Raw genomic sequence first — 27,053 nt, 5'->3', positions numbered from 1 at the left:
TCACCGGGCACTTCGCACGACACCGATATCACTGACACGCGACGCGATGAAAGAACAACGCGCAATGTGCGTCGATGTGCGATAACTCTTTCGGCAGCCGCGAAATGCTGCGAATCGACGTAAACAACGCCACGACCGACGGACGACGAGTTCCAAAACAATGAAAACTTTTCAAAGGCCGCGCAGATCATTTCATGCGCCACCTGTCGCGGGAGTCGGGACACCCTTGCGGTCGGTAATCGATTACGATTATCGATTACGATTATCGATCGTCCTAAGCAGCGAGCGTATGTATACATTTATTTTTATGCAGGGGTGTCCCGCGATAGGTGGCGTGTGTAACGACTTTCAAAGCTTCGTCGCTCTGGATCTGGATCGTCTGGGTCGGTTTTTGCGTCGTTGAGGCCAATTTCGCGGCTGTTGAAAGAGTTGTGGCTACGCACACTCCGCGTTATTGTTTCGCCGCATCGCGTACCAGTAACATCGCGGTACCGTGTGAAGTGTCGAACGATCGTCGCGTTGCAGTGATTAGTTTACGCGCGAGCAGTCGGTGTAAGGTTATGACGCAACCTCGGAAGCACGTCGGAAAGCGCGACATCGCATCCCGACGGGCGGACGTATCTCGTCTTAGCTCGTAAGAGTCGTTGCGATAGTTGGAGCGTGAATAAATTATCTGCGCGATCTTCGAAAAGTTTCCGTCGCTCCGAAGCTTCCGTCGACCGTCGGTCTGCCGAAAGAGTTGTGATTACCCATACAGCACAGAGGACTGCAGAAACATTGTTACAACATTGCTGCAACGTTGCAACAATATTGTTGCAAGTTTTGTGCTGTATGGGTATGCACACTCCGCACATTCTGCCGTTATTGTTTCGTTGCGTCGCGTGCCAGTGATATCGGTGTCGTCCAATGCTTGATGATCGTCGTGTTGCAGTAATTAGTGTACGTACACGCGAATGTTAACCTTATTCTCGCGAGTGATTAGTGCAACGACGAAGTAACGAGGGGAGAGGAGAGGAGAGGAGGAGGCGGCCACGGTGGCATCAGGCGTCGACGGAACAACCTTTGGGTAAGATATTTATGATTTATTTCATTTGATGTTTCTTATGTATCTGAGTTTGTTCACTCTTTGTTTATCACCACGGTAAATCTAAACTTACGTCATCGTAACAGAATTGGAGTAATCCAGACAGCACACAATGTAAAATGCAAGATTTACAAAATATAATATTTGTAACTATTTGAATAATTTTATAAATATATACGAAAATATTTCATAAACATTTTGTGATTTTAGATTGAACAGTTCATAAAGATTTATCATAAATATGATATAAAAATATTATAAATATTAATCTTTTTACTTACTATAAATTAAAATATGTAGTCTATATGTAGTCTATATTTCAATAACATTTTGGGTAAAGATTTTATGATTTCTATCCTTTGTGTATATAAAATGTCTACAAAATATTTATATAATATATGAAATGTAGGTAATAATAAATCAGAAACATTGTGTATTATCTGGAAAGACAAGTTAATTTATTAAATTTTTTTCTTAAGTTAAAAAATCATTTATGCAAAAAAGAACAATTAAAAGAAAAAATGTATTTCCTTATCCATATTGTAATTGTTTTAAATAACTTATCTTTAAAAAAATTACGACTTCTTTAAGTTAATATAAATAAAAAAACAAATTATTTTGGACGCTATTATAATTTGGATTTATATGAACTTTACAGATTAATGTAGCTGTGTCACAATTCCGCTGCTGCGCATCGGTCCGGTGAGTTATGAAATTTCCTTGAGGTAAATGAGTAAACAAATACAGTAGAATTAAGTGCTAATTAGGTGTTTCACAAAATAATAAAAATTAATCGAAAAAATATATTATTGAACTTAGAAGCCGGTCGCGCGGTTGGTTCACAAGAGAGATCATCTTAAAAAAAATTAAGCTCGTATAAATTTGGTATGAAGAAATTCCTTTTTTAATATCATTTAAAGATATCAACTCGCCGAATTTCGTACTTGTTCGACAAATACTTGAACTTAAACATCGTCGCGCGGTTGACTAACAAGAGAGAAGTCATCTTTAAAATTGAATACTAGGTAAACGGAACGACCATCTAATTCAGCGACTTGATATCTTTAAATGATATTAGAAATGAAATATTTTTAATGATTTTTTTCAAAAGCTCGAGCACCTAATTTTTTAAGATGAACTTCTCTCGTTGGTTCTCTTATGAACCAACCGCGCAACTGGCTTCTAAAGTTCTGTAATATATATTTTTGATTCATTTTTATTATTTTATTGAAACACCCCAGTTAAAACTTAATTTTACTGTATTTATTTATTTGTTTACATAATAAATATTTATTTGGGAGGGGTCTAGCTTAATGTTAAGTCAGCCTTACCTAATTTGTTTTTTTTTCTGCCAAACGGTTGAGCACATAATTTTAAACTTTAGCACCAAATTAGCAACCAATTAGCATTCAATTTTAAAATATTTAAATTAGTTTTGTGCTGGTGGCCGGGGGCTAACTTAGTAGCAGTTCAATTTGACTTTTATGTAAGTGCTAACAGTTAAAGTTTCTCATATATTGTAAGTGATAATTTTATAAACGTTTAAAAAAAGAAGATATTTAATCTAAAAAAAAAAAATAATATGAATAAGAACAAAATTCATATACGCATCTTTAACACAAATCAGTGAAAAAATTGAAACACTCATTTAAAAAAAATTTACTGTGAACACATTGATAAATCTCTCATATACGTAGTTGTTTAGAGTATTAAAAACGATATCAGTGCAATTCGATATAAAATTGATTTCTCCTTAGCAAAAAGTTTACAAGAGATTATCTTTTTTATACTTTCTTAATCGTTAACAGTTCTGTGAAGGTTTGACAAAAACGTGAAAACAAAATGCTAATGTGAGAATAAAAATAATAATAAAAACAAGATTTATAAATACATACACATATAAATAGTTTTTATATAAATAGAAAGCTGTTATACGACGAAAATAAAGCTTGTTTTTATTTTTTCTTTCTTCAAGATAAATACAACGATAAATTCCTCATGCACACATATGCATTATTTAGATAATTTAAAATATTGAAAAAACATACAGGTCAATATGAAAATTGATTTATTTATACAAATCAACTTTTGTATTTATAAACAAAAGTTTGTCGTAAAAACCTTTTCTTTTGCATTTTTTACAAGAGATCCCATATTTTTTGTATGAATTCTTTTCTTCTCGTTTCTAAATCTACGATTCTTAAGTGTGTTCGTGGACTGTTTTAACACTCTTTATAATTATGTACATACATGTACAGGATAAACTATTCTATTAAAGGTTAATGTGTAACAGTTATCCATTTCAATGGCTTGTACCTCTCGTGAAAGATAATTGTCACCGAGTAATTTTTGAAGTAATCCGAGATACATTTATAAATTATGAGCATATGATCACAAGCTATGTGCTCGTGAGTCTCCACAGTCGAATATAATGAATATAAATTTGTGCAAATTATGTCGTGTATGTGTGTAATCCACATCACGAATTTTGCTCCTTATATTTCTCATATATTTCGAGTCAATTAGACATGTAAAATGCAAAGTACATTTCGTTTTGATACTGCATTTTCATAGGTTAATTGGACCGGCATTTACATCTGTCTCATTAAGCAATTTGCATGATTTGCAAACATTAAAGTAGAAAAACACATACCTTTTGCAAAATAGCATTGCCCTCATTTAATTGCTATGCATTTGCGTTGACATTACATGAAACAACTCAAAAGAGTTTATCTTCAGCAAATTAAAATGAATAATCCGCGAAATCAAATGGGAAAAAATTTTCAGACCCGTATTTTTTTGTAATCGCGTTTCTAGCAGGAAATTTTCATTGTGAATATCTCATCTGATATAAAATTAACAAGAGATTCACGTGACAAATTTACTACTAAATACCGACCTTAGGCTTTCGATCAACAATAAATAGACTAATTAAATATTTTTCGCAATAGTATTATTTATAATTATACATATGTATGATGTAAAATCTCTTTAAAAAGGGACGGATAAAGTTGTATCAGTATATTTCAATATATTGATTACTATATCACTCATTAGTATATAACTGATGATTCAGTTAACTGATGAAATATCATTAATAATCAGCTAATTACAATAATCAGTTCTTTTTTCAAGAGTTAAAAAATGTATATTTGTCCTCTTTTAATCATTTTGCAGAAACTGTTTATTTGTACTATTACTGCATAATTATCATGTTATTGCTGATATAAATTATTATCTCGCTTTATCTTATACGAAGTTGGTCGACATTATTCAAAATTGCTCTTGGCAATTAAGCAGTTTCTGAGAGTATCACAGCAAATTTTGGAGTTTACAAGTCACTCTGAGGATGTTATGCATTAACTCTACAGTCTATATTTTACGGTAGACATTCCAAATAGATTTTAAAAAGCTGGATAATTTTATTTTAAACAAAATCTCACTGTTATCTCGTGTTAGTATGAACTCATAATTTATTTTAACGGCTAGTGAAAAAAATATTCTTCTTAGAACATCGTTTTCATAGACGCAGTCTAGACGCGCGTACACGACCGACAGGCTGGAATTCGAAAAATTTAGCCTCCCCTCCTCGCAAAAAATACCTTTACTTATAGGCCTGGTGCTTATAGCAAAATGGAACAACGGTGATCGGTTACAATTAACTGGTATACGACATCTGGCCCGGGCAAAAAAATCAACGAGGACAAATGCTCGCTTAAAAAGCGACATCGCTCCTTTCCGTCGCGTTCACTAAAATAACTCAGAGACCGGGGACGTTGATGCTTTATTTTTCGGTCGGGAGCGAAGGAGACGCGCGGCCTCGACGCCGGCGGACAGAAGGACTTGTCTTAACTCCAATCACGTCTCGGGGAAAACTCCGTCTCGCCTCCGGGGTGCTATTTCCTATTTTACGATATCTACAGGGTGCTATAAACAAGCTCCTCCCAAGCACAGCGTGGGATATGAAAGGAACCGAATGCCGGAGCCGTAGGAAGACCCTCAGATGAAAAGTTTGCTTAAAGTGTGTGGCCCCACGTATTCTTCGGCGATGCAGGGATTCAGAATCTTCCCCGGGAGTACCACCCGCGGACCGCGAGCTTTGCATACGCCACTTCAACAGGAAAAGTTCACGTCCTCATGAATGATCCGCACACATCGCGCCATTACTGTATATTGCAGGCCAAGTTCCACTGTGGCTATTTACAAAAAAAGACTAAAATGCAAATTTCACCGTGCAAAAGGTGAAATTGAGGAATATTTCTTAAGTTTTGTGTGTGCTTATCATTTTTGTACGCAGTAGAAAACATTTTGTATTTATCTTATAAAAACGGCCCTTGTTAAAATTTTTACGTCAAATTTTTAACATGCCCGAAAGTTAATTTAACGCAATGCGATTACGTTATGTAATTATTTTGTGTTAAATTAATATTTGACATTCAATTAGTGTCATGATAATACAATTTATGGGCGAATAAACGAATAATGTGAAAATTAACTTTTAAAACGTTAATTTTTTAAAATAAATGAATAAAATGTCCGTATCAACAAATTATAAATGCTAATTTTACTGAAGAAATATGCTTCCACAATTGGTTTCCAAATTGTATCAAAGTGTTGCACTTTTTATGTTAATTTTGTATATCCATATTTGTATTATCTTTTAATATAACTATTCATCTTGTGTTAACACAAAAATTGAAATGGGTCGTTTGGAGCATGCAATATATCAGAGCTGGTAAAATTTTGTCCAGCTCAGTTGAACCCACCCAGTTAAAACCGGTTTTAACCAAAGCTTGCAAAGTGAAAAGCCATATTAAAATCCTCAAACGGGTTCTAGCTTACTATTCATTATTATTAAATCCTAAGAAAACGTAAGTAAAAGTAATATAATTGTAAATCACAGAAAGCAGTTGTTCCGTTTATATTATTTATATTTAATATTTTTCAATACAAAAATATGATAATTTTATAATGTTATGTATTAATATACATAAAATAAAAATAATATTTTTTTAATTAATTCACGAAAGAAAATATTATCGTTGTACCTAGACTAAACGTAATTTATTATATAGTGTGTATAATATATACTTTAAAATAAAATATCACATGGCCTCGGATACATACATACTACATGGATTAATCACAAAATAAATAAGATGTGACCTTTTTTCCTAGAGCAGAAACGCGAAAAGTGAAAATCTTTACTATTATATTGAAGTTAAATTTTCACCTTTCGCCCGGGAAAATAGTTACATGATTAATAAATAATCTGAAGTGAAAAGCTAACAGTTTATCAAAAATGGATGTAGCCAAGGCAAAATTGGATAAAACTAGTCATTATTGGCTGGGTGAGTTGGATTAAAGTTGAAAAGCCCGGGTTTTTATGAGCCTTACAATATATTTTAAATTTAATAAATTTTTCAACTTTGTACATTTAAATACGTGGTGATGTTTTGATAATGCCTGATTTCAATTTATATTTCATACATGCTTTCTGTCATTAATTATAGTAGTTATATCATCTACGTAGGTGTACTAATCTGAGATTTTGTCTTTACTGATATAAATGACATATTAATAATAAATTATCATACGCTACAAAGTTTTCATCGAACCTCTGATTCAACGTTTAGCTGCAAATCTCGATTAAATAAATTAATTTACATAGACTGCGTAGTGATGCCGAAATTTTAATGTCATTGTTTCGGAGAAAATAGAGGTGTTAAACGTACGATACTGAAACAATAAGATTGTATCACGGTAAGAGAGTTGGTACCAAGGTACATCTACTTTTCGGGTTTTCGGACGCGTATGTCTAAATTTATCGCTCACGTATCGTCCAAGAACAGTGCGCTTCCACTGGCGACTACCACCGAGTTTCGCGTAAAGTCCTCTGTAAAGTTCACCATGGTGTGCCCTTTTGTCAAAACAATGTACTCTACGAATGTAAGCGCACGCGCGCGCGCGCCCGGTAGAGTACAGACCCCGAACTTCACGGTTCACCGATATTAACATCTTCGTCGGCGCTGTAATTTTCGTCGGGTTGATATACTGCGGCGTTTCGTTGTGCGGCGGTGGCCGTATTACGGCTAATATTTCTCCTCCTTACAGAACGAAAATTGAGTACTTTATAAGGAGGCGGGACATTAATAACTCGTACAGCCGGCCGGTATTTTCAGGACAGCTTAAAAGCTTCTGCCGCATCGATGATATATCGTATGCTCGCGGAAGTAGTGACACGGGGCTCTGTCTGCACCGCGGGAAGCTTGCGAGCTTCGTCCACGGAGGACGAAGAGGCGGACAAAATCATCATCGCGATTCATGCCCCGTTCGTTGATGGTACGTTAACCCGGATCGTTTTATCCCTTGGGCACTGGTAGACGTAATTTGTAGAGCCTACGAATGTCCCAAAGGTCCACGAAAATGCCTGATACCTGAAAAGAGGAGAATTTATCGTGTCACCGTTTGACGCACGAACGTTTTTAAGAACATTTTAAAGATACAAATTTCTGTGATGTTGGAAGAAGAATCGTATTTGAAATAATTTAAATAACATTTTATTAATATTAAAAGAGTGGGAAAAGAGAATGTACAACGTTAATATTATCGTAATATTAATGTCACACATAATGAGATTAATGAAATCCTTGCACATTGTATTTTTAATAATATATTGAATTACATGTTTAATTTATGGAACGTAGTCTTTGAAAACAAGAATGTCGACAATTAAATAAATTTATAAATATCTTGAAATAATTTTATTAAACTGCAGTATACCGATCATATGTAATATCGTTAATTAACACACACATCCAAGTTTTACATCTACATTTTTTATTTAAGCAGAAAGTTAAAATTAAAGAACTTTAAATTAGATCTTAATGTTAGTCATTTCTTGTGTGATTTTATTATTTTCAAGTTCACCAACCTGTGCGCCGCAAAATATATCGGTCTTGAAACACAGCTCTAAAAGTTGAACGAAAATTGTAACATTACAATATTAAATTAATTTATTAATAATGATGCTGACAAGCATCTAATGTGGCAATAATGTCAACAAAAAACCTCTCTCTCCGTCCCAAATACTGTGAAGAATTTGTTGTGAAAAATAACATCTTAACCAGGGATCGAACCTGGAACTTCCCAACTTTCTGGGGCAGGTATCTTAGCCACTTCGAGACATTCTTTACAGTATTTAGGATGAAGGGGTCTTATTAGCATTATTGTCATATTAAATGTTAACATTAGTATTAAATTGATTAGTATTAAATTGATTATTGATTTAAAATTGTAATATTTCTATTCTCGTAAAAACTTAGAACTAGACTTTAAAATCAATAAATTTTAGTTATATTTTCATATCGGTTTTTGTTCTTTTATTAAAATAATTATTTTTGAACTAATATTCATTTTTATTAAAAAAAATGCACTATACAGAGTATTACGTAGACACATAATTTACGATAAAATTTTTGGGACAAAATTTCACACATGACTATTTATTTTAATGTATATATGTATGTATATATACCTAGAGAAAAGTTATTTAAATTGAAGAAATTGTTTCTTTAATTAGTTTTTTTAAATTGAAATGAAAGTATCTTTGTAGAAAATAAAAATTTATTTGTTTTTAAGGAATAATTAGCCTTTCCAAAAATAAATAAACCATTTGTTTAAATTATTTGAGTAATTTAAGTAAATCTTTTTTTTTCTTTTTTTTCTTTTTTTTTAAGAAAGTGCTGACAGAGATATAAGAAATAATTTAGTTGTAGTTATTTAAATATATTTTTTTTATTTAAAAAAGATTTGTGTTGCATAATTCCGATAAAAAGGAATAACTAAGAAATTTTTTCAAATTAAAGAAACTTTTTTTTAACTGTATAGCAGTGCATAAATTTATTTGATTCAAAGAAATATTTTTTAATCCAAGCAACTTGTCTCTGGGTGTATTTTTTTAAGATCAGTTTCTTATATTACACATAAAATATATTTTATAACATTCCGAATTCTATTGCGAATTGTAAATCGTCTGAAGCATTCTTATTGGGAGAAAAGAAGAAATTAGTTACGCACTTGCTATTAAAGTAAAAAGTTATTACAGCTACTATTCATTTATGCAATGAATTTCTTCCTTTGCTAAGTTAAAATCTAATTCGTGTCTCTCATTTCATTAGAAATCTTAAATATCGAAGCATAATGCGTCCTCGTATTATTGGTTTTTTTCTCGTCACATCACGTCTCCGCTCATCGGCTTTCCGACGCGTTTTACCTTTCTTATTTTTTTGTTTGCACAAATATTATAATCCTAAACCTCTAAAATTCATTGTTTTATTCACAAATCACGCGTTTTTGCGCATAATTCATTGCACAGCAGAAATAACTTTAGCACGCAATAACTTTAGCACCTGCTCAAGTATACGAAAATTTTACTAAATGTTGAATGGAAGAAGTGACGCAATTAAAGTTATATAATAATGATACGTTCGATAACACTTTTGATGTGCGCTTCGCCACGATCTTGTCTCACTGGGCGCGCACATAATCAAACCGCCGAATGTTAAAACGCAATTCTGTCGACGGCGTCGGTCGATGTGTCCACGCGTATAAACTTTCACAGCGCCGTATCAAACGCAATTACTGATCGAGCCGTATTGCAAGAGCTATACCGCCCTGCTAGTATTACTCAGACTACAAACCCCTTAATTACGATTGGTTGTACTTGGTACATAAATCAACGTATGATATTCGATACGGCGAATCTCCCGCGCGAGTTGCAGCATTCATTTTTCTTGTCGTTAAAGCGCCAATCACCGTGGATATCTCTAAATCTGTTTTTTTTTCCTGCGTACATATATTTGTAAAAAAATCCCGAATATATCCATAAACTTTTATACTTTAATATCAAGTAGTTGAAAAATAAACACATGCAAATATCGTATTGGAAATATAGTCGAGATGATGCATATTTCAAGCAAATTTGCATCTTAAATGTTTATTCGTCTCTGCTGATAACTCGATATTTGATAAAATATTAAAGTTTTATCAACATTAATTAATGTTACTACTATTTTTATTAAGATTATTGAATACAATAAACGTTATTCTCAAATTCAACATATATAATAATTACGATTATAATAATAAATGTATTGATAATATTTTTTTTATACACATATATGGCTAGTCACATATATTAATTAAAATTTAATTATATTCTTATTATGAAAAATAAGAATAAGAAAAAAAAACATAATAAAAGAGAAATTATGATTTATTTTACACGAAGTCAACAACTCTCCCTTTTTCTACCTCTCCTAGAGTATAATAATTGTAACAAATTTTTTTACAAGAGGGAAACAGAGAGAGAAGGAAATGTTATAAAAAATTCATCGATTATTAAAAGTAGGATTCCAACGGAACCTGGAGTCCTTTCACGATCATGTGCGTTTCAAAGCAATGCATGCAGCAGTGGAGATCATATGTCATTGATCATTAATCCTGTTCAATCCGTGCATGGAAATGTATCCTGCTTAAATTACCAACTAACGATTCATTAACGCTTGCACAAACGAGTCTCGCAAACCAGTAAACCGGTTTAAATTGCCGGACTTCTAATTAATCGCTCGAAGCCGTTAATCTCAAGTACCTGCAAGATAAAAATATTGATGTGAATAATTGAAAGATTTTGAATGAAAAATTATACAACGGATGAATGTTTCATGAGCAAAATATACTGTTACATAAAGAATAATTAAACAAGCTTCTTTATGAGAAAAGTGAATTTATTCTGCAACTGTATCTTTTCGAACAATACATCGATGCATTTGGAAAATGCAATTGTATTATTTTTTAAGAGTCATAAACTACTCTCACTGTAAATTGTTCTTGTCATTATTTTGTGTCTAAAAGTATGCAATACTGATACGCTGTTTATTATTTAAACTGCTTACACCATTTGTTACTTTTAATATTTTTTTATATTATATCACATTTTTTTTATTAAAAAGAGTATTCTCTCTCTCTCTCTCTCTCTCTCTCTCTCTCTCTCTCTCTCTCTACACTTTTCTTATACTATTGAAAATATCGTATTAAAATAGCAACGTTATTGAATGACTACTCATATTAGTATAATAAATCAATGATATTTTTAAATCAATAATTGAGTTTATTCCTGATAGCACATCAAGTTAATAAAATTATCCGACTAAACACACGGAGTTCGAACTTCAATCATGATCTTAATCACGATTACTGCCGAGTTAGCGGATGGTGCTCGATACTAACGATACTCGACTATCCAGCTACTCCCACATCAGTGCAAGACGAAGACGTTCGTCGACCCGTGATTAGAGGAGAAGAATCGAAGAGAGAGATGTCAAAGAAGGGCACGTGAGGGAGGGCGAGGGAGTAGCGGAAAGAGAAGGGAAAGGCAAAGGGGGAAAAAGACCGGGTAGAGGAGATAGAGCCCTTTCAAACTCTTAATTCGCCTGCGGCCAGCCCCTTTCTCGACGGGACCCCTCTCGAACCCTGTGCACATCAGCGCCGAGGGGGGTTACACGAGGCGTACGGTCCTAGCTTCACGTCCATCGTAACCATGGAAACAGACGCACCAGCCGACGTGTCGTCGTCATCGTCGTCGTCGTCGTTCTCGGCGTCGCACACCCGTTAGCTACGCTACAGGATGATGTACGCGCGCGCAAAGGCACGTCCACAAATGACATTTGCGCGTGGTTGGGAACTCGAGTTACATCTCGGGGTTCAGGCTCTCGGTCGAGAAACAGAACGCGCGAGAGAAGAAAACGGGAAGGTAGAATCAATGAAGACGCGCGTCTTCGAGCTGGCTATGGTCTTGATGTACGGTGGCGCGAACGCGGTCTTCGGAGAACGCGAAAATTTTCACGGAATGAAAACTTATAAATGCTTTATATTATCTCTCCTTTTTCTATCTTCTCTGCACCGGGAATGAAAACATCGGTGTTATTTCATCCGCATAAGTCATTTCTTTTCTCTGATGATCTTTGTGAAATTGAATAAATTAGAGTCATGAGAAACTCACTCGAAGAATGCGCATCGACTAAATAAATAAGACTGACATGGAACATTAAGATTCCGATTAACAATGTTTTTGTTATGTTATTTTTATCTAAATTGTAATCAAATGTAATTGAATTTAAATAATATAATTATTATATAATTATTATTATAATATAATTATTATAAGTATACAAGCATTGGAGCCAATTTGAAATCAATAAATATCTACAATTACAGTGGAAAAGAGGAATACATTTTACGTTTTTCTTTAGTGACAAGTAGCAAAAAGTATCACAAAATGTTCAAAAAGTAAGCTAAATCCATTGCTCGTACTTTGTGAAGAAAAGAAACGTTTGTGTTCAGATTCAATCTAATCAGTTAACGGCTGATAACACTGAGCAACAAAAAATCAACTTTTCTTTCGCTTGAAGTTTTTGTAGAGAATTTCCTATAGATTTTTCTCTGTTAAACACGACTCTGGAAGTAAAATGTCTGTATCACGTCAGGATTTTGAAAAATCTGCTATGAAAATTGCCAAAAATACATAAGAAATGACTTGCTAAATCGTGAAACAAATTTCGTTTTGCACAGTGTGCTTTTACGTCAGTATGATGTCGGTATTAATAGTTAAAACTGCATTGAAATTGTTGACGCGACAAAAATTCGGAGTGCCAGACGAGATGCGATGTACATACATAGATATACATACAGTGGCGCGGGGTGTCCTGGCAATTATTCTTCTAGAGCTCTGAGTCGAAGCAGATCCGTAAATTACGGCCTGTTTACGGCCCAGGGAAAGGCATTACCTCGAGAGCAATAAATGTCGGCTACCGAGAGAATATCACCTGGAGTGTGTACACATGCCCCAACGATTAACGTCAAGATTCAGGCCACTCTGCCGCGGCTTTTCCCCCGCTGACTTATGAACCGAACGCTCTTTGATCGGCCAGAGAGTATCGATTTACGCTAAATCCCTAATCGTAAAATGCAGTATATGTGCTTTTTATAAATCATCGCCGCTGCACCGATCATTAATTTAGCGCGAGTTAATTTAGCAAAAAATCGACTTTCAATCGCGAGTCACTGTAAAAAAACAATACACATGTAGTTAGTAACAAGAATAAATTTAACAACCTAATATTTAAGAATCAAAGTGCTTTTGCATAAATAAAATTGACTAATGCAATCTGAGAATATAATAAGCGCGAACTTCTTATTATATCTATACTTTCTTAAAATATAAAATGTCGTCAATGTAATAATTGTACAATATAATCATGTATTAACTGTGTTACATAATAATTGTAATAATTCTAACGTCATATCGAGTGCGACGAAATTTTTTATTTAGACTCCAGTAAACGAAGTTGTTTGTCGTACGTTTAATCGCTTTTATTTTACGCAATGTACGAATTTAGCGTCAATTTAACGTCAACCGTCGGGAATCACTGTTACATAATTCATTATTTGCACGTTTCGAGTTCTGCAGGATGGAGGCACACGCATCTACCATTCCTTCACCATCTCCGTCTACATCATTCTATTCTAGCAACGTCACTTGCGACATTGTAAATTACAGATCATTCAAAATGTATCGAATAGACAACACGTAACGTGAGCTGTAACAGCACTGTACCACTGGAGCACGTTCTTTAAAAATTAATACCGGAACAGAAGACATAGTATACGTACACACATATACGTATCTAGTGTAGAACCACATCGATTTAAATGTACGATTTACAAAACGATTTATCTGTATTTTTTGTATAATATAAGTAAACAGCTTTGTTACGGTCTAATGTAGGAAATATAGATAAAAATAGATAATATTAATGTAAATTAAAATGTGATAATACTAATGAAAATGTTAATAATCCATCTAATGCCACTGTTTAGTTCAAAATATTGTATTGAAGACCCTCGAATTCAAAAATTAAAGACTAATGGCTAGGGTAAATAGGCGCAATTAATAAGATAAAAAATTAAATTTATTCTGTTTAAAATTATATGATATTTTTGCTTTATATTAATATTATACATTTTTTAATTTTTGTTTAAAATATTATATCATAACGTGATTCCAATAATAAAACACGATAACACTAAGAATGAACAAAAAGTGGGTCTAATTTTTTGGAATATTGTGTGTGTGTGTGTGTGTTTGTATATATGTTATATATGAGACATTGTATAATACAGAAGAGAGTTAAAAATTGAAATGAATACATAGTTATCCTGCAGGAATACATTCTTTGTCACTGCACTAAAGATCTGAAATTTAAATTTGCATCATTTTTCTGCGGCACCTATACAACATCACAAACTTTACGTCCGCCGAATACACGCAATGCCGTTTTCGAGAACGACGTTGTTAGCAGTAATGCTCCAAAATTGCTCCGCAGCCGTTGAGAAGGCTTCGAAGACGACGGCAAGGAGATCAGAAGCAGATTTGCTCGCGGTAACTACGTCGGGAGCGTGGAAAATCGCGGGCACACTCGCACGTCATCGTCGAAGAGCCAGAAACAATGACGCGCCTTGTTGCTCACGTTCTCTCTCGAAAGCACGAAACGGCAAGAACGGAAATGTCCCCAAGAAGGAAACGTGGTAGCTCGACGTGAAATGATTAGGCGATTTAAATGCATCTATTATATTTCGCGCATCGACGTGGGAACTAAACGTTGAAGTACTCATACCCGACATCCTCTCGAGCCATCTATAAAGGGAGATTCGCCGCGATGCCATTTGAGCGAGGAAATTTTTCACAGAACAGCATCTGTCGGCAGCCGGTACCCTTCGTCCTGAAAGTCGCCGCCGCGTCTCGTCGACGAACCCTCGCAGAATGAAGGAATGAAGCAAGACACCCTTCGTTTCAAGTCATTTTAGCTTATCTAAATGGAAAATTAAACGGTTGCAACAAATCAAGCATAATGAGAGTAAAGTAATTGCAATTACTATAATTTAACTATAATTTAGTCATTTTTGGCCGATCTTAATTTTCGCATATCAAAATCTCTCCATTTAGATGCACCGTATTGCTGCTCGTCTTTCTGTTAATTTTTTACATCCAACTAAAAACTGATAAGGCTCTAATTTTCACTACGTTTACCAAGATGTAAATCTTCCATTCTAGTGAATTACATACGAAAATAAAAAAATCAAACCGTGCCCGTCTCTCGGATGCAGATGCAATCGGGGATTAAGCGGGATTAAGTTCGTGGGATCCGAGGGAGCAGCCTCGGCCGGGAAGAGAGCGAACGACCGATATCTCGTTGACAGAATCTCGCGGGGTGGGTCCGACCGGATCGGCAGTCGAAAGAGAGAACGGGCGAAAGGAATTCCTCGGAATTCTTTGAAAAGTTCTCGTTCTTGCGCCCTCCGATCCTCCGTCGCTCTTGCCCGCACGAACCTCTCGAACAAGAAGAGACTTTCGAACACCTATACCGACCAGCGCGCGCGCCGACGACGGGAATTTACGATAACGGTGGACGAGGGACGCGAGAGGACAGAGGGGATCGGCCGGAGTCTGTGGTTATTAAATCAGGGCTCGACGGTGTAGCGTTTCATAAATTCGTTAGATAGGAACTTTACAGCGATAATCTCGTTCCCCCGCACGGCAAAGCAGCCTCTCCTCGGTTTATGGTCGTCCACTCTTTCGTTCTCCCGGTCCCTTTCGACCCTGCGGTCGCGCACGACCCCATACTCGCTTTCTTGCCCGCTCTTTTAAGACCTACTGCTGCCTGTCGACCTGTTTAGAGACCGACCGACGTTATTAACACTAGATTGCCTGATCGATACACGAAATCAGGAAAGCGCGATGGTTGCGTTGTAATTGGAGCGAGAGGGAAATCTGGGAAGTTCGATGAAGTTCGCGAGGTAATTAACGTTAGTTGTGGCGAACAATATCGTCATAATACATTTGTAACGGGAGCTTTTTAATTAGTTAAGATTCTTTAAGATGTTTACAACGAAAAAGATACAGTGAACCTCCATCTTCTGCTACGTGACAAGCGATCTGTATTTATCCAATACGTGAAGTGGTTGGATATAAATCAACGTGTATATTATTATACTTGTAATATATAGCGAGCACATAACCAACGCCATACCACTTTGAAAGCTAACATAGCGAGCACATTAGTTGCCATGTTCTACACTTTTGATTCTCCCTATCAAGTTAATATCAGTCGTTATAATTCTCCGATGAGCACAGCAACCACGCTCAATGTTCCTCTATTATTCACGTTACATATATGTCGTAATATGCTTGAAACGTCTAAGAGTAATCCGGGCAGGTAGCACGTGCACAATCCATTTGCTTGAAAAGCAAAGTTCACGTCCCAACGGAAAGCCACACCATAATACAGAAATTTATCAGTCGGATAGGATTGTTCTCAGTCGTTGTGTTAACATAATTAAACTTATTTCCGAATATTATCGGAATTCTGACTTTTTAAATTCGATTACGAATGTACATTGCAAATTGTTTCATTTGCACGATCATGCCGTTGCATAACTTTAGCTTTGAAACAGATCCGATTGTTCAATAATTAAAAGGCAATTCGTAAAGAGAAAATCTTGATTTCCTCAAAATCAAACCTTACAAAAGAATACTTTTCCAGATTCGGCAGTGTCTCTTTAGATGCTTTCAAAAGTTTACTATAAAGAATCATTATAAATATTAAGTATCCTTTTTTTAGCAAAGGAAGAAGGAGAAATGATTTTTTGCCAACGCAAAAATATATTTATTAATCTAAATAAGTAATCTGTATTGGTTAAAATAGATATTCAACTACTTTTCTCCAATGTTAATATAAGTTAAGCATATAAAATTCGATTGTTCTAACATTGAGATACAATTTTTCATCCCCATAACTGTTAATCATTTTCCGCTATTTGTTTTCAAAAAAGAAATCTCGAAAAAGATCCGTAGCGAAATGGAAGGTATGATGGATGAGAAAGAACCTTCGAACCTAACTTTGCAATCATCTGTCGCGTGATCTCTGTGCAGTATGGGGTCACGTTGTCCTGCGGCAACAAAAGATCCTCTCGATTGACGAGAACAGGTTACCTTTACACGAAGTTCTTCGTGTGAGTTCGTTATACACTCTGCGGTATAATATAAATCATTGCAACGATAGAACTTGGCCTTTGTTTGAAATAGCTCAAAATAATAAATTATTCTTTTCAAAGAAACGCATAAAAAGAAGAATCTTCACGGAAGTTAGGCCTAAGAATTTTTTTAAGTGGTTCATCACCTAACAACTATATTCATATAAAGGATCCATCGCATAATGATTCGGTCTATCAGTGGCTTACCTTTATTTCATTGTATATCAGAGTCAAGCAAATTATGAAGTTTTTTTCTTACATCATAAATTTATACAATACTATTAGTCTAGGTTTTTCTGTTTACGGTGTAAAACAAGTTATTCTTCTTGCTGCCATTCGAAAGACGATAAAAAAATATCTTCTCGAAATACAAGTTACGCTTATATAGAAACTTTACAGGATGCTAACAGACATTAATGCTACCTTATTGTCAAATATGTTTACATTTCTTGTGATAATTCGATATGGTTTTTTGGCTCATTCTTATTTCATTGAATTATTTATCTCTTTCAAAATATTATATCTTCGACATTAAGCTGTTTATACTGTGGAAAGTAGATGCTCAATTCTTGAAAAAAAAATCAATTAGAAACAAAAAGAAATCTTTAAAAATCTTAAAATTTTTTTCAATACATTAATGATTTATGTTATATTTAATTAATTTTTTTGTAATTTGTTCAGATATATTAAATAAAAAAAATTATAAGAACAATGTAAAGAATACCTGTATATATTCTTGTATACGGATGTAAAATTTTTATGGCATAATTAAATGCGATCTTGAATATATCAATATATTATTGCAAAGAAGACTTTTTTCTTTTTTTAATTATTAAACAAGATTGCAAATTTCGTTGCATATGATTTATATAAGAAGAAGTAAAAAAGATCTTTAACGGTTAGTGGCTATTGGTGTACGTTTGCCTCGTTCCTACCCACAATCCAAAAAACGGATAACGTGGGAAATGAGGTTCCCAACAAGCTTTCCACCGTATGCTCATGCGGTCTTCCTTTCAGGAATCAACGCACCGCAATAACCAGCCGATACACTACACGTGCTTCGCATTGAGCCGCGACATTCAAAAAGCTATTACACAAAATGAAAGTAGGTTTCAAAGGGCAAGAACCGCGCGAGGGAGGGAGCAAAGGATGACGGTAGGTGGACAAAGCTGTCAAGCAGATGAACAGGAAGGGAGTGTAACATCCCGTGACATCCTCTCTCACACGCGTCGACACCGATTCAATCCCTTAGGGCCATCGAGCTTCGCTTGAGTTATAACATTTTCGAGTGTAAGTTAGATGGCCCATGACCTCAGTCTACAGCTTTGTACTTTGAGCGAGAAATACACGAAAATAAAGAGTTGCGTTATACCGGAAATTTTCTAATTTTTGTCATAATTCCTACGTCATAATGCCTTCTTCTCTATTATATGAAAAATGACATTTGTAATACTAATATCACATAATATTTCTCAGAGAAACATTGTTCTTGCAAACATTGTTTTTCTCAAATTATGCAACAGAAAATTGAATAATTTTTCTGTGCCATTTATTTTTGTCTGTACGTAAAAAAAATTTATACATGTTATGATCTGTATAGGTATTACAGTCACTCGTATTATCTCCGTCATTATTTTAATAATTACTTATGAAATCGTTTGTATAGTAGTTTGCCGTTATATAGTTTAATAACAAAACCCTTTATTTTCTAAATTAAAATCAATTATTTAAATTTGTTTTTGTGGTGAACCATATTACCTGTTTCTCTTCAATCTATTAGGCAGTGTCGCTACATTTTTATAAATAATATTCAATATAATAAATTTGTCAACTTTACGTCTAGAATTTATTGAAGAACAGTTTGATGAATATAATCGTTGAGTTTTCAATTTAAAATATTGATTAAAAACCAAATTATTGTACAAAATGTAAATAGATGACCATGATACTTATTCTTTATTATTATATAATATTACATCAGATAAATTAACATTTCGTATCTTGTACGAAAATTTGCGGAAACACGAAACAGTGTTTGATAATGAGATGAATTAAATTATTCGTGAATTAAATTATCCATTATACGAAATAGTGTTCGACAGTACCGGACGACTGTAAAACTGCCGGAAGGAAGGCGCGTGTTGCGAACAATCGTAGCTTATGATGATTGATTCAGTGCGCGAATCAGAAGGGTCGGAGCCGGGGTGTAAAAGAACCCTCCATTCTCACCCTCCCCCTCTCGCCCACCCTCTTTTGGTCCCCCATAAATCAAAGAACGATTACACGTGTAAATATACTGGTCCTAGCTCCAGGCACCAGCTGCGCTTTACGGAAATACCCCTTATATTCTGTTTATTTACGAATCAGTATGCGTGAAAAATCGCAAACGATCCACACGTTTCGCCGCGCCTGAGAGCGGAGAAAATCAGCTTGTCGCACGGGATAACGCCGATCAGTCGCGAAATACCAAAAATAAACACACTAAGCTGCTTCTTTTCTCGTAAATTGCATGCATGTACTATCCATTGTTTGCCACAAATACGTTTTTATTTATAATATAATAATATAATGTTCTGCTAATGATATAAAATCTATTCTAAAAGCAGATAAATAGGAAATATAATTAAAATCGCTTCATGAGACACTCGATATTTGTAGACAATTTGCTAAAATTACTATTTTAATTATTATTTTTTTAATTTATTTTTATTTTAATTATTTATTAATTATTTGTATATTAATTACTTTAGATATTATTATAGTTATGATTTAAATGTTAATTTTTGTAACATAATTATGAGAATTATATTCTTTCTAATTACTAATAAAATCGCTTTGCCATTATGTCTGCCACAGCTAGTGCAACTATCGATCTATCAATATTATAATTTTATTACGGATGATTAGAAGGTCGTTTCATGTCATGTGCATAGTAAAAAAAAAACTTTGAGAAACTTTATCTAATTTTCCGATGTGACATCGCGTTTTCGTTTATCCATATGTAAAATTTCAGGAACGACAGATATCGTCAACGATCCGACGGTGTTTGCGTGCGTGGCCCGTGTGCATCGGGACGAGGAGTTTAATTTATGCATTCATTTGTGCAAGATCGTTGAGCTGTGACCGCCGAGGCGCGACAGCAATCGCGAGGCCATATTTATATGGAAATCTCGTCGCGCTGCTTTTGAGAACGGAATAACGCAGGCGCAGCTTCGAAACAAACCGCGAATGTCGAGAATGACGCGATTTAATCGAAGAATGAAAAAAGAGAGTAATGCCGCAAGATTTATCGTCGCCATAAAAATGATCCTGTTATATAAATGCAACTCGCGTGGATGATTGACAAATTGACATTCCAACACTGATGTATATATATCTTTCTCTCTTCTCTCTCTCTCAGTCTGAAAATTGAGCTTGCACAAAGCTTGTGTTTTTTATTATCGCATAAAGAATGTGATGCGCAAGGATATTGTAGCAGCATATTTTGCACACTGAGTGGACAAAGCGAATTGAGAGCGAATTTATAAATAGTACAAATACAAGCACTGAGAAAAAAAATTGGTTGAAAAACTAAAATATTTAGTCCGATACGCACAATTAAACATTGGGTTGATTCAACAATTATTTAGTTGCACGAAAAAAGATGTAGTTCATTTATATTAACCATTCCAATTTTTTAACTAAGAATTAATTAAATCAACTTAATATTTAGTCGTGCGTATCGGACTAAATATTTTAGTTTTTCAACCAATTTTTTTTCTCTTAATACGCGAATTATATATTAATATTTTGCTGCACAGTGTTGCTTTGTAGCAACATCTATCATTCAAGTTTGTTTTTTCAATAAATCAATTGTTTCTTATATTTCTTTAACAAATTTGGTGTATTGCTGGATTGATAAAAGGTTCCTTTAACTAAGAAATCAACTTTTAGAATATTTTAAACAAATAATTTGTTATTAGTAAATATATATCGAAAAACTGTCGTTTATAGTAGTGATTAAATTCGTTTCATACATTTTGGTTAATATACTTTAAGATCACTATCTGGGTGTTTCTGAGATCGCTGATTATGAATCCGAAATAAACAATTCAAAATAGCGGATTTGATATGGCGGACAAAATTATCATAATTGATCGGATTCGTTTGAAACTTGCTATTTAGGGATTTTCGAGGTCGCTAATTACAAATCCGATGTCAAAAATACAAAATTTGAATTGCCAGTAGTTTGGCCAATCTATATGGCAAACGTAGTTTGTTTTAGATATCAAATATCTTCGCTACTATGGTTTTCGCTACTATGGTTTTTATAATTTTCAGATTTATAATTCGCGACACCAAAAATCTCCCACAGCCATTTTCAAGCGAATCCGTTTTATTTTGAAAATCATGTCCGTCATATTTAATTCGCAATTTTTAATTTTGTATTTTTTACATTGAATTCGTACTCAGCAACCCCCAACAATCTCCGGATAACAAAATTATATTCATTAAAAAAAAATGACAACAAAGGGTTAATATATACCATGTCGTACAATAAACGACCTTACGTTGATGTTCCAATAATACGCTTAAGTTACCGTTTGCGCGCGATCAAAACGTTTGTTCTCGAGGCGTCGATCTCGTGCGATCGTATTTTTGTACAATAACCCGCATTGTTTCATCTCGTCTCGCCGTTGTCTCCGAAAACCGAATGGATCCGCAAAATCGGGAGAGGAAGAGGAGGGGGCGGGGGTTTCGGCGTCGTAATAATGGAGGCAACGACCGAGTCCCGATTTTTCTATCGACAATGGAATTTCCTGGATGACTGACGGCTCGGTCGCCAACCGATTCGCGGAGCGTTCATCCGTGAATTCCCTCGCTCCTTTGCATTCCATAGTAACAACGGGGTTCGCAGATGCACGGTTTCTTCGTGTGCGCATGTATTACGCAAAACGAAGAGAAGCGTGCACATACAAAAGATAAGAGCAATATATTTCAGAATATCCGGTCTTTGATATACAAAGATTGATCTGCCGTATTTTCCGACCTTTGTCCTTTCCTGCATCACTTCGCAAATTTCTGCGAGATATTTGTTTTATATTTTTTAAAATGTTCATAGTTATAATTGGAAATTGCAAATTGATAATTATTTATATAATTTTGTTGTTTGTTTCTCTCATTTTATCACTTGTTGTATTGAATTGTAATGAATTAAATTATTTTTCTCACGATTACATTCTCTCACACTTGTATTTGTTTTCACAGATCTTTATATAAAATACGTAATGCTAATTTACTTAATTCTTTTAAAATTAATGTTGTGTACCAATAATAATTAAATATAATGTTAATAAATTTAATTTATAATCTAATTTAATTTATTATGTACTTTCACAAAATTATATTAAAGATATGTAAATACATAAAAAGATAAAGCAATCATATTAATGTTATACTTATTTAATCAATATCCAAGTTAATTAAATATAAATTAAATATAAATAATAGTATTATATAATATTTTTTAAAAAAGATTACAATCTGCTTTTAATGTACTGTGAAGCTGGTACATTATCTTTAACTAATATATTAAGGATAATCAATTTTGAATCTACTTTGTATATATTTTAAAGACCCAAAGAAAAGTTATGTTTAAATTGATGAAATAGTTTCTTTGAGTTGATTTTGTGAGTTGAAGTGAAAACACTTTTGAAGAAAATAAAAATTTATTTGATTTCAAGAATGTTAGCTTTTTTAAAAAAATAAATAAATTACTTGTATACAAACACACATAAATTTGATGAATTACTTCTATAAATAAAAATTGTATCTTTTGTTTCACTTTTCTAATTTTACAAATTATGATATCTTCACCGTATCATAAAAATTCTTCGTATTCTGTTATTTAAAAAATAACTTGAATAAAAGGATTAAAGATCTAATATTTAATGACATAAGTGTCATTGTAAATCGAAGGTCGATCATGCAAGGGCGTACATGCAAGTTCTGTTACGTAATCGCATAATTTCCTAACCGCGTTAGTGCATCACGTTGCAAGTCTACCGAACAGAAGACAGCGTATGGATCTGTTCGCTTCAGTAGCTTATGCACGTAACGTGCAGCAATCGAAGGGTTAAATGTAATTTACCTTCGACGGGAACCTAAAGGAAACTTCATAGTACGTTCACGCAGCTTCAGCCATGTGATGTGTCGCGGATAATGCATAGATGCACAGTGGTTCTCAGAATATACAGATACGAATTGCGAAGCCTCACAATTACAGTAATGTCTTTACCTACAAAATCGTTCCATCTTCGTTTAAAGCAATTTTTTGAAATTCTAATCAATATCAGTGAATATGTTCCATAAACCGAAAATATCATAAAACGCGATGTAATAAATGTTTTATCTTATATGTATTATGGATATACACGTGCAAACAACTTTTACTATATTATTGACTAAGGAAGCGCTTAATTAAGCTCACCATCATGGAAAACTAAAGTTGCTCTGTTAGTAATTGAATATTAATTATTATCTCGGAACTCCTTAGCTTCATCGTTGTATAGCTTGTAAGTGAGTCTACTTAGTACTTACAAGGTTGAACTACTACTAAGGCTGGCTACATCCGTAATCTGATCAATTAGATATATTTACTGTTTATATTTATATAGAGGGAAAGAGAGAGAGAAAGAATTCAAGTAATCTAAAGTAAATTAAAGTAAATTTAATAACGATAATAAATTAATAGCAAATTTGGTTAAACTGCATCAGTGCGCACTGGTGCAAATTAAAATCAACGTACATGAATTGATGTAAGATGTGTGTTCAGTATACATAAATACATAAATAGATTAAATTATGAAATCTTCAATACTCTTCAATACTTTATGTTATTTAATAAAATACAAGTATTAAAAATTTTATCAATTGAGATACTTGCAGTTTATTTTTATACTATCAATGTACAACGGCTTTAATATGCATTAGTGCACATTAGTGCATCCGGCCGAATTCGCTATAAATTTATTAAAGATAATACAGAATAGTAGTTTATGAAAAAGACATAAATGAAAAAGGGACATTGGTTTTTTATTATATGATTTCTCTGAAGATTTTAGAAAAACTATTTTCTCGTTGATAACATCTGTATTGCAATATACCATCGAAATATTTCTATAAATACTGCATGCACCACTTTGACCACAATATCGCCACTATTCCTAGTGCGATTCTCTTATCAATAAAAAATTTGTTACCAGTCTTTTTGATAGAGGTATCAATAAAAGAATAAAAAGAGGGATTTTTTCGTAAATATCTTGGTGTATTATTTTACATATACTATACAAGCGCGTTAAAATATGACCAAAAAGTTATGGTACGTAGAAACAAGAAGCTGTAAATGACAAAATTGAAAGCTTCACAGAAATGACACTTTGTAGTAATATGTTTTCAAATCTTTTTTTTCCAAAAAAACAATATAATCTCGCGAACGTTGCATTATTTCTGTCTCTCTTTCTCTCTGTTCGCTTCTTTCTCTCTCTTTCTCGTTTCCTAGTTTTTAATTTCTTTAATCCGTCAAATTACTTTCCATTGCGTGCGTGCATTAGCTAGTACGATGGGAGTTCTATTCTCTTTATCTGCATCCTTTTATTATACCTTCTGCATTCGAAACAAAGCAAATATAGCATTTGCGCATAGAAGAGAAAAAAGATGACAAATGTAGAAAGCGCAGTTGAAAAACAGATATAACGTGCTATATAATAAATGAATAGTTCTCCGACGGGATTTAAACTCTAATTAATTCATGTCATATTTTTGTTGAATTAAGTTTGATTTTGATTTAATTTATTTTTTACCTTTTTTAATTCTAAGAATTAGAAAAAGATAACGGGTAAGTTAAATCAAAAGTAAAATTAATTGATGGAAATTATTTATCTGTAGTTAAGGATTTTTTGTCTATATAATATCTACAAGTTAAAAATTATCGAAATTTGAAAACTGAAGACTTTTCTGGGTTTATTCTTTTTTTCTAATCAACAAAAAAAATGTTGGTCGCAAATTCCTGAGTTTTGGCCTTGAAACTAGTTGCAAAGAAGGAAACAATGAAAAATTTGATTTTTTTTAATGGTTTTTGCAGCAAAAATTATACTACTTATAGTTTGCTGCAGTTTTAAATAAATAATTTTTTAACGAGTAAGTGGATCTTTAATGAATTTTTCCACGAATATTTTTATTACAGTTTTATTAGTAGATATATGTAAAAATTTTTATTTAATTGGTAATGATACATTCTCATTAAATTTGCAAATAAATACTGCAAAAGGTGATTTTACATAAGAATTAAGAGTAAACAAAAAATTAAATAACTTTTAAACCAATAAGAGAATTATGCTCGAATTTTACACAGATATTCAAATGTAATACTAGAATATTCTATGAAATTTTTATATTTTTTGTAATGTTTTGAGGTATGACCTATACATCCTTAATTCAACCGACAAAATTGTTTAAGTTTTTTGATTAAAATTGAACTACATAATTCATCTGAAGTGAACTTTTTGTACATAAAATAAAATAAAATTATTAGTCTTAGTCTTGTTAACGAAATATCAATTACAGCATTATTTGATGAATTAATCGGAGACTGTTCGATTTTGTTCGAAGTCACCCGTGTATGACTGTGTGCCTGCATACAGGCGCCTATAGCGATCAGATGATCATTTAAAGAATGGCCGCGAAAGCAGCGAGTAAGACCGCGTTGCGGTATTTTCTGGGAACATGTGTGCCTTCGTCGAAGCAGAACGCCGCCAAAGTGAGAGTACCACGTTTGCAATTCGACGATTATATTCACATGGTTAGTGTACACATCATACATCATAGTAAAACTTATTCGAACAGATTCCTAGTTAAGGTTATGTTTCCTGTTTTCGACAGTACTTCAAAGAGCACGATTTCGTTTATGCCCACGATCCAAAGAAGTTGTGCAAAACCGGCGACGTGATTTTAATAAAGACATTACCAGAGAAATTAACGCGCCTGATTACGCACGAGGTATGTATCGTCCTACTTGGTAATGTTTAATTGCTGTCACTGTGATGCCATGTTACGAGAGAAAGATTGGATTTAAATAAAGTTTGATGCCTTTATATTTTTACTAAATCAAAATTTGTATAGGTTGTTGAGGTGGTACAGCCTTTGGGTGATATAGTAGATCCAGTCACAGGGAAAGAGGTTGTCGCAAGTAGATACAGGTATGCATACCATGTACCATTAAAAACTTCATGAGGTTATCTAAGAGCATTCCCCTCATTTGCTATGACATTACTTAAAAATTGTAAATTAACTGCAAAAAAAAAGAGAATTTTGATAAGAATTCAACACACGGAATAAAGAACTAGTGATACTTTTGTTCCTTTACAATCAATAAATTAGACAGTTATGTCAAAATCACATTTAAAAACATTATTACAATATTTTAATGATTTAATACATCCAAACTTAAAAATGTTTTTTGAGTTATGTTATTTTGTAACATAAATGAGTGATAAATTATTATTTTATATTTTTTTGTAAAATTAGGGAAGATATAGAGGAAGAGGCTAAATTAATTGGCAAAACAAACTCGGCATTTGATTACTCGAAAGCATCACGAAGAGGAAGATTGGAAGGTATACGAGATTTTACTCACAAAAAGATGTATGTAAAATATTATGAAGACGCTAATGATCCCCAACCAGACACTGTTCCTTCAGTACTGTAAAATACTACTGTATTCAAAAACTTAATAATTAATAAATTTCAATATAATAGAAAGTATATATTACAAATTATG

The 27,053-nt window shown here is 33.5% G+C and overlaps 1 protein-coding gene across 1 annotated transcript; it reads left to right on the top strand.

The window, feature by feature from the left end:
• Window positions 1-853: 853 nt before the first annotated feature.
• On the top strand, window positions 854-27,051 carry LOC105202413 (28S ribosomal protein S17, mitochondrial). Its single transcript, XM_011170918.2, has 6 exons — window positions 854-1,066; window positions 1,743-1,786; window positions 25,886-26,075; window positions 26,156-26,272; window positions 26,396-26,472; window positions 26,801-27,051. The coding sequence occupies exons 3-6, from the start codon at window positions 25,950-25,952 to the stop codon at window positions 26,979-26,981; spliced, it is 501 nt and encodes a 166-aa protein (XP_011169220.1). The 5' UTR covers window positions 854-1,066; window positions 1,743-1,786; window positions 25,886-25,949; the 3' UTR covers window positions 26,982-27,051.
• The last annotated feature ends 2 nt before the right edge of the window (window positions 27,052-27,053 follow it).

This window comes from Solenopsis invicta, chromosome 7 (assembly GCF_016802725.1).
Source record: "Solenopsis invicta isolate M01_SB chromosome 7, UNIL_Sinv_3.0, whole genome shotgun sequence".
In the NCBI taxonomy this organism is placed as follows: Eukaryota; Metazoa; Arthropoda; class Insecta; order Hymenoptera; family Formicidae; genus Solenopsis; species Solenopsis invicta.
This window is presented reverse-complemented; position numbering and strand designations above follow the sequence as displayed.

Excerpts from the sequence above, each read along its gene's own strand:
- LOC105202413 (XM_011170918.2), top strand. The coding sequence starts at position 25,950 with ATGGCCGCGAAAGCAGCGAGTAAGACCGCGTTGCGGTATTTTCTGGGA. Across the intron at positions 26,273-26,395 it reads CGCGCCTGATTACGCACGAG|GTTGTTGAGGTGGTACAGCC; the intron begins GTATGTATCGTC and ends AAATTTGTATAG. Across the intron at positions 26,473-26,800 it reads GTTGTCGCAAGTAGATACAG|GGAAGATATAGAGGAAGAGG; the intron begins GTATGCATACCA and ends TTGTAAAATTAG.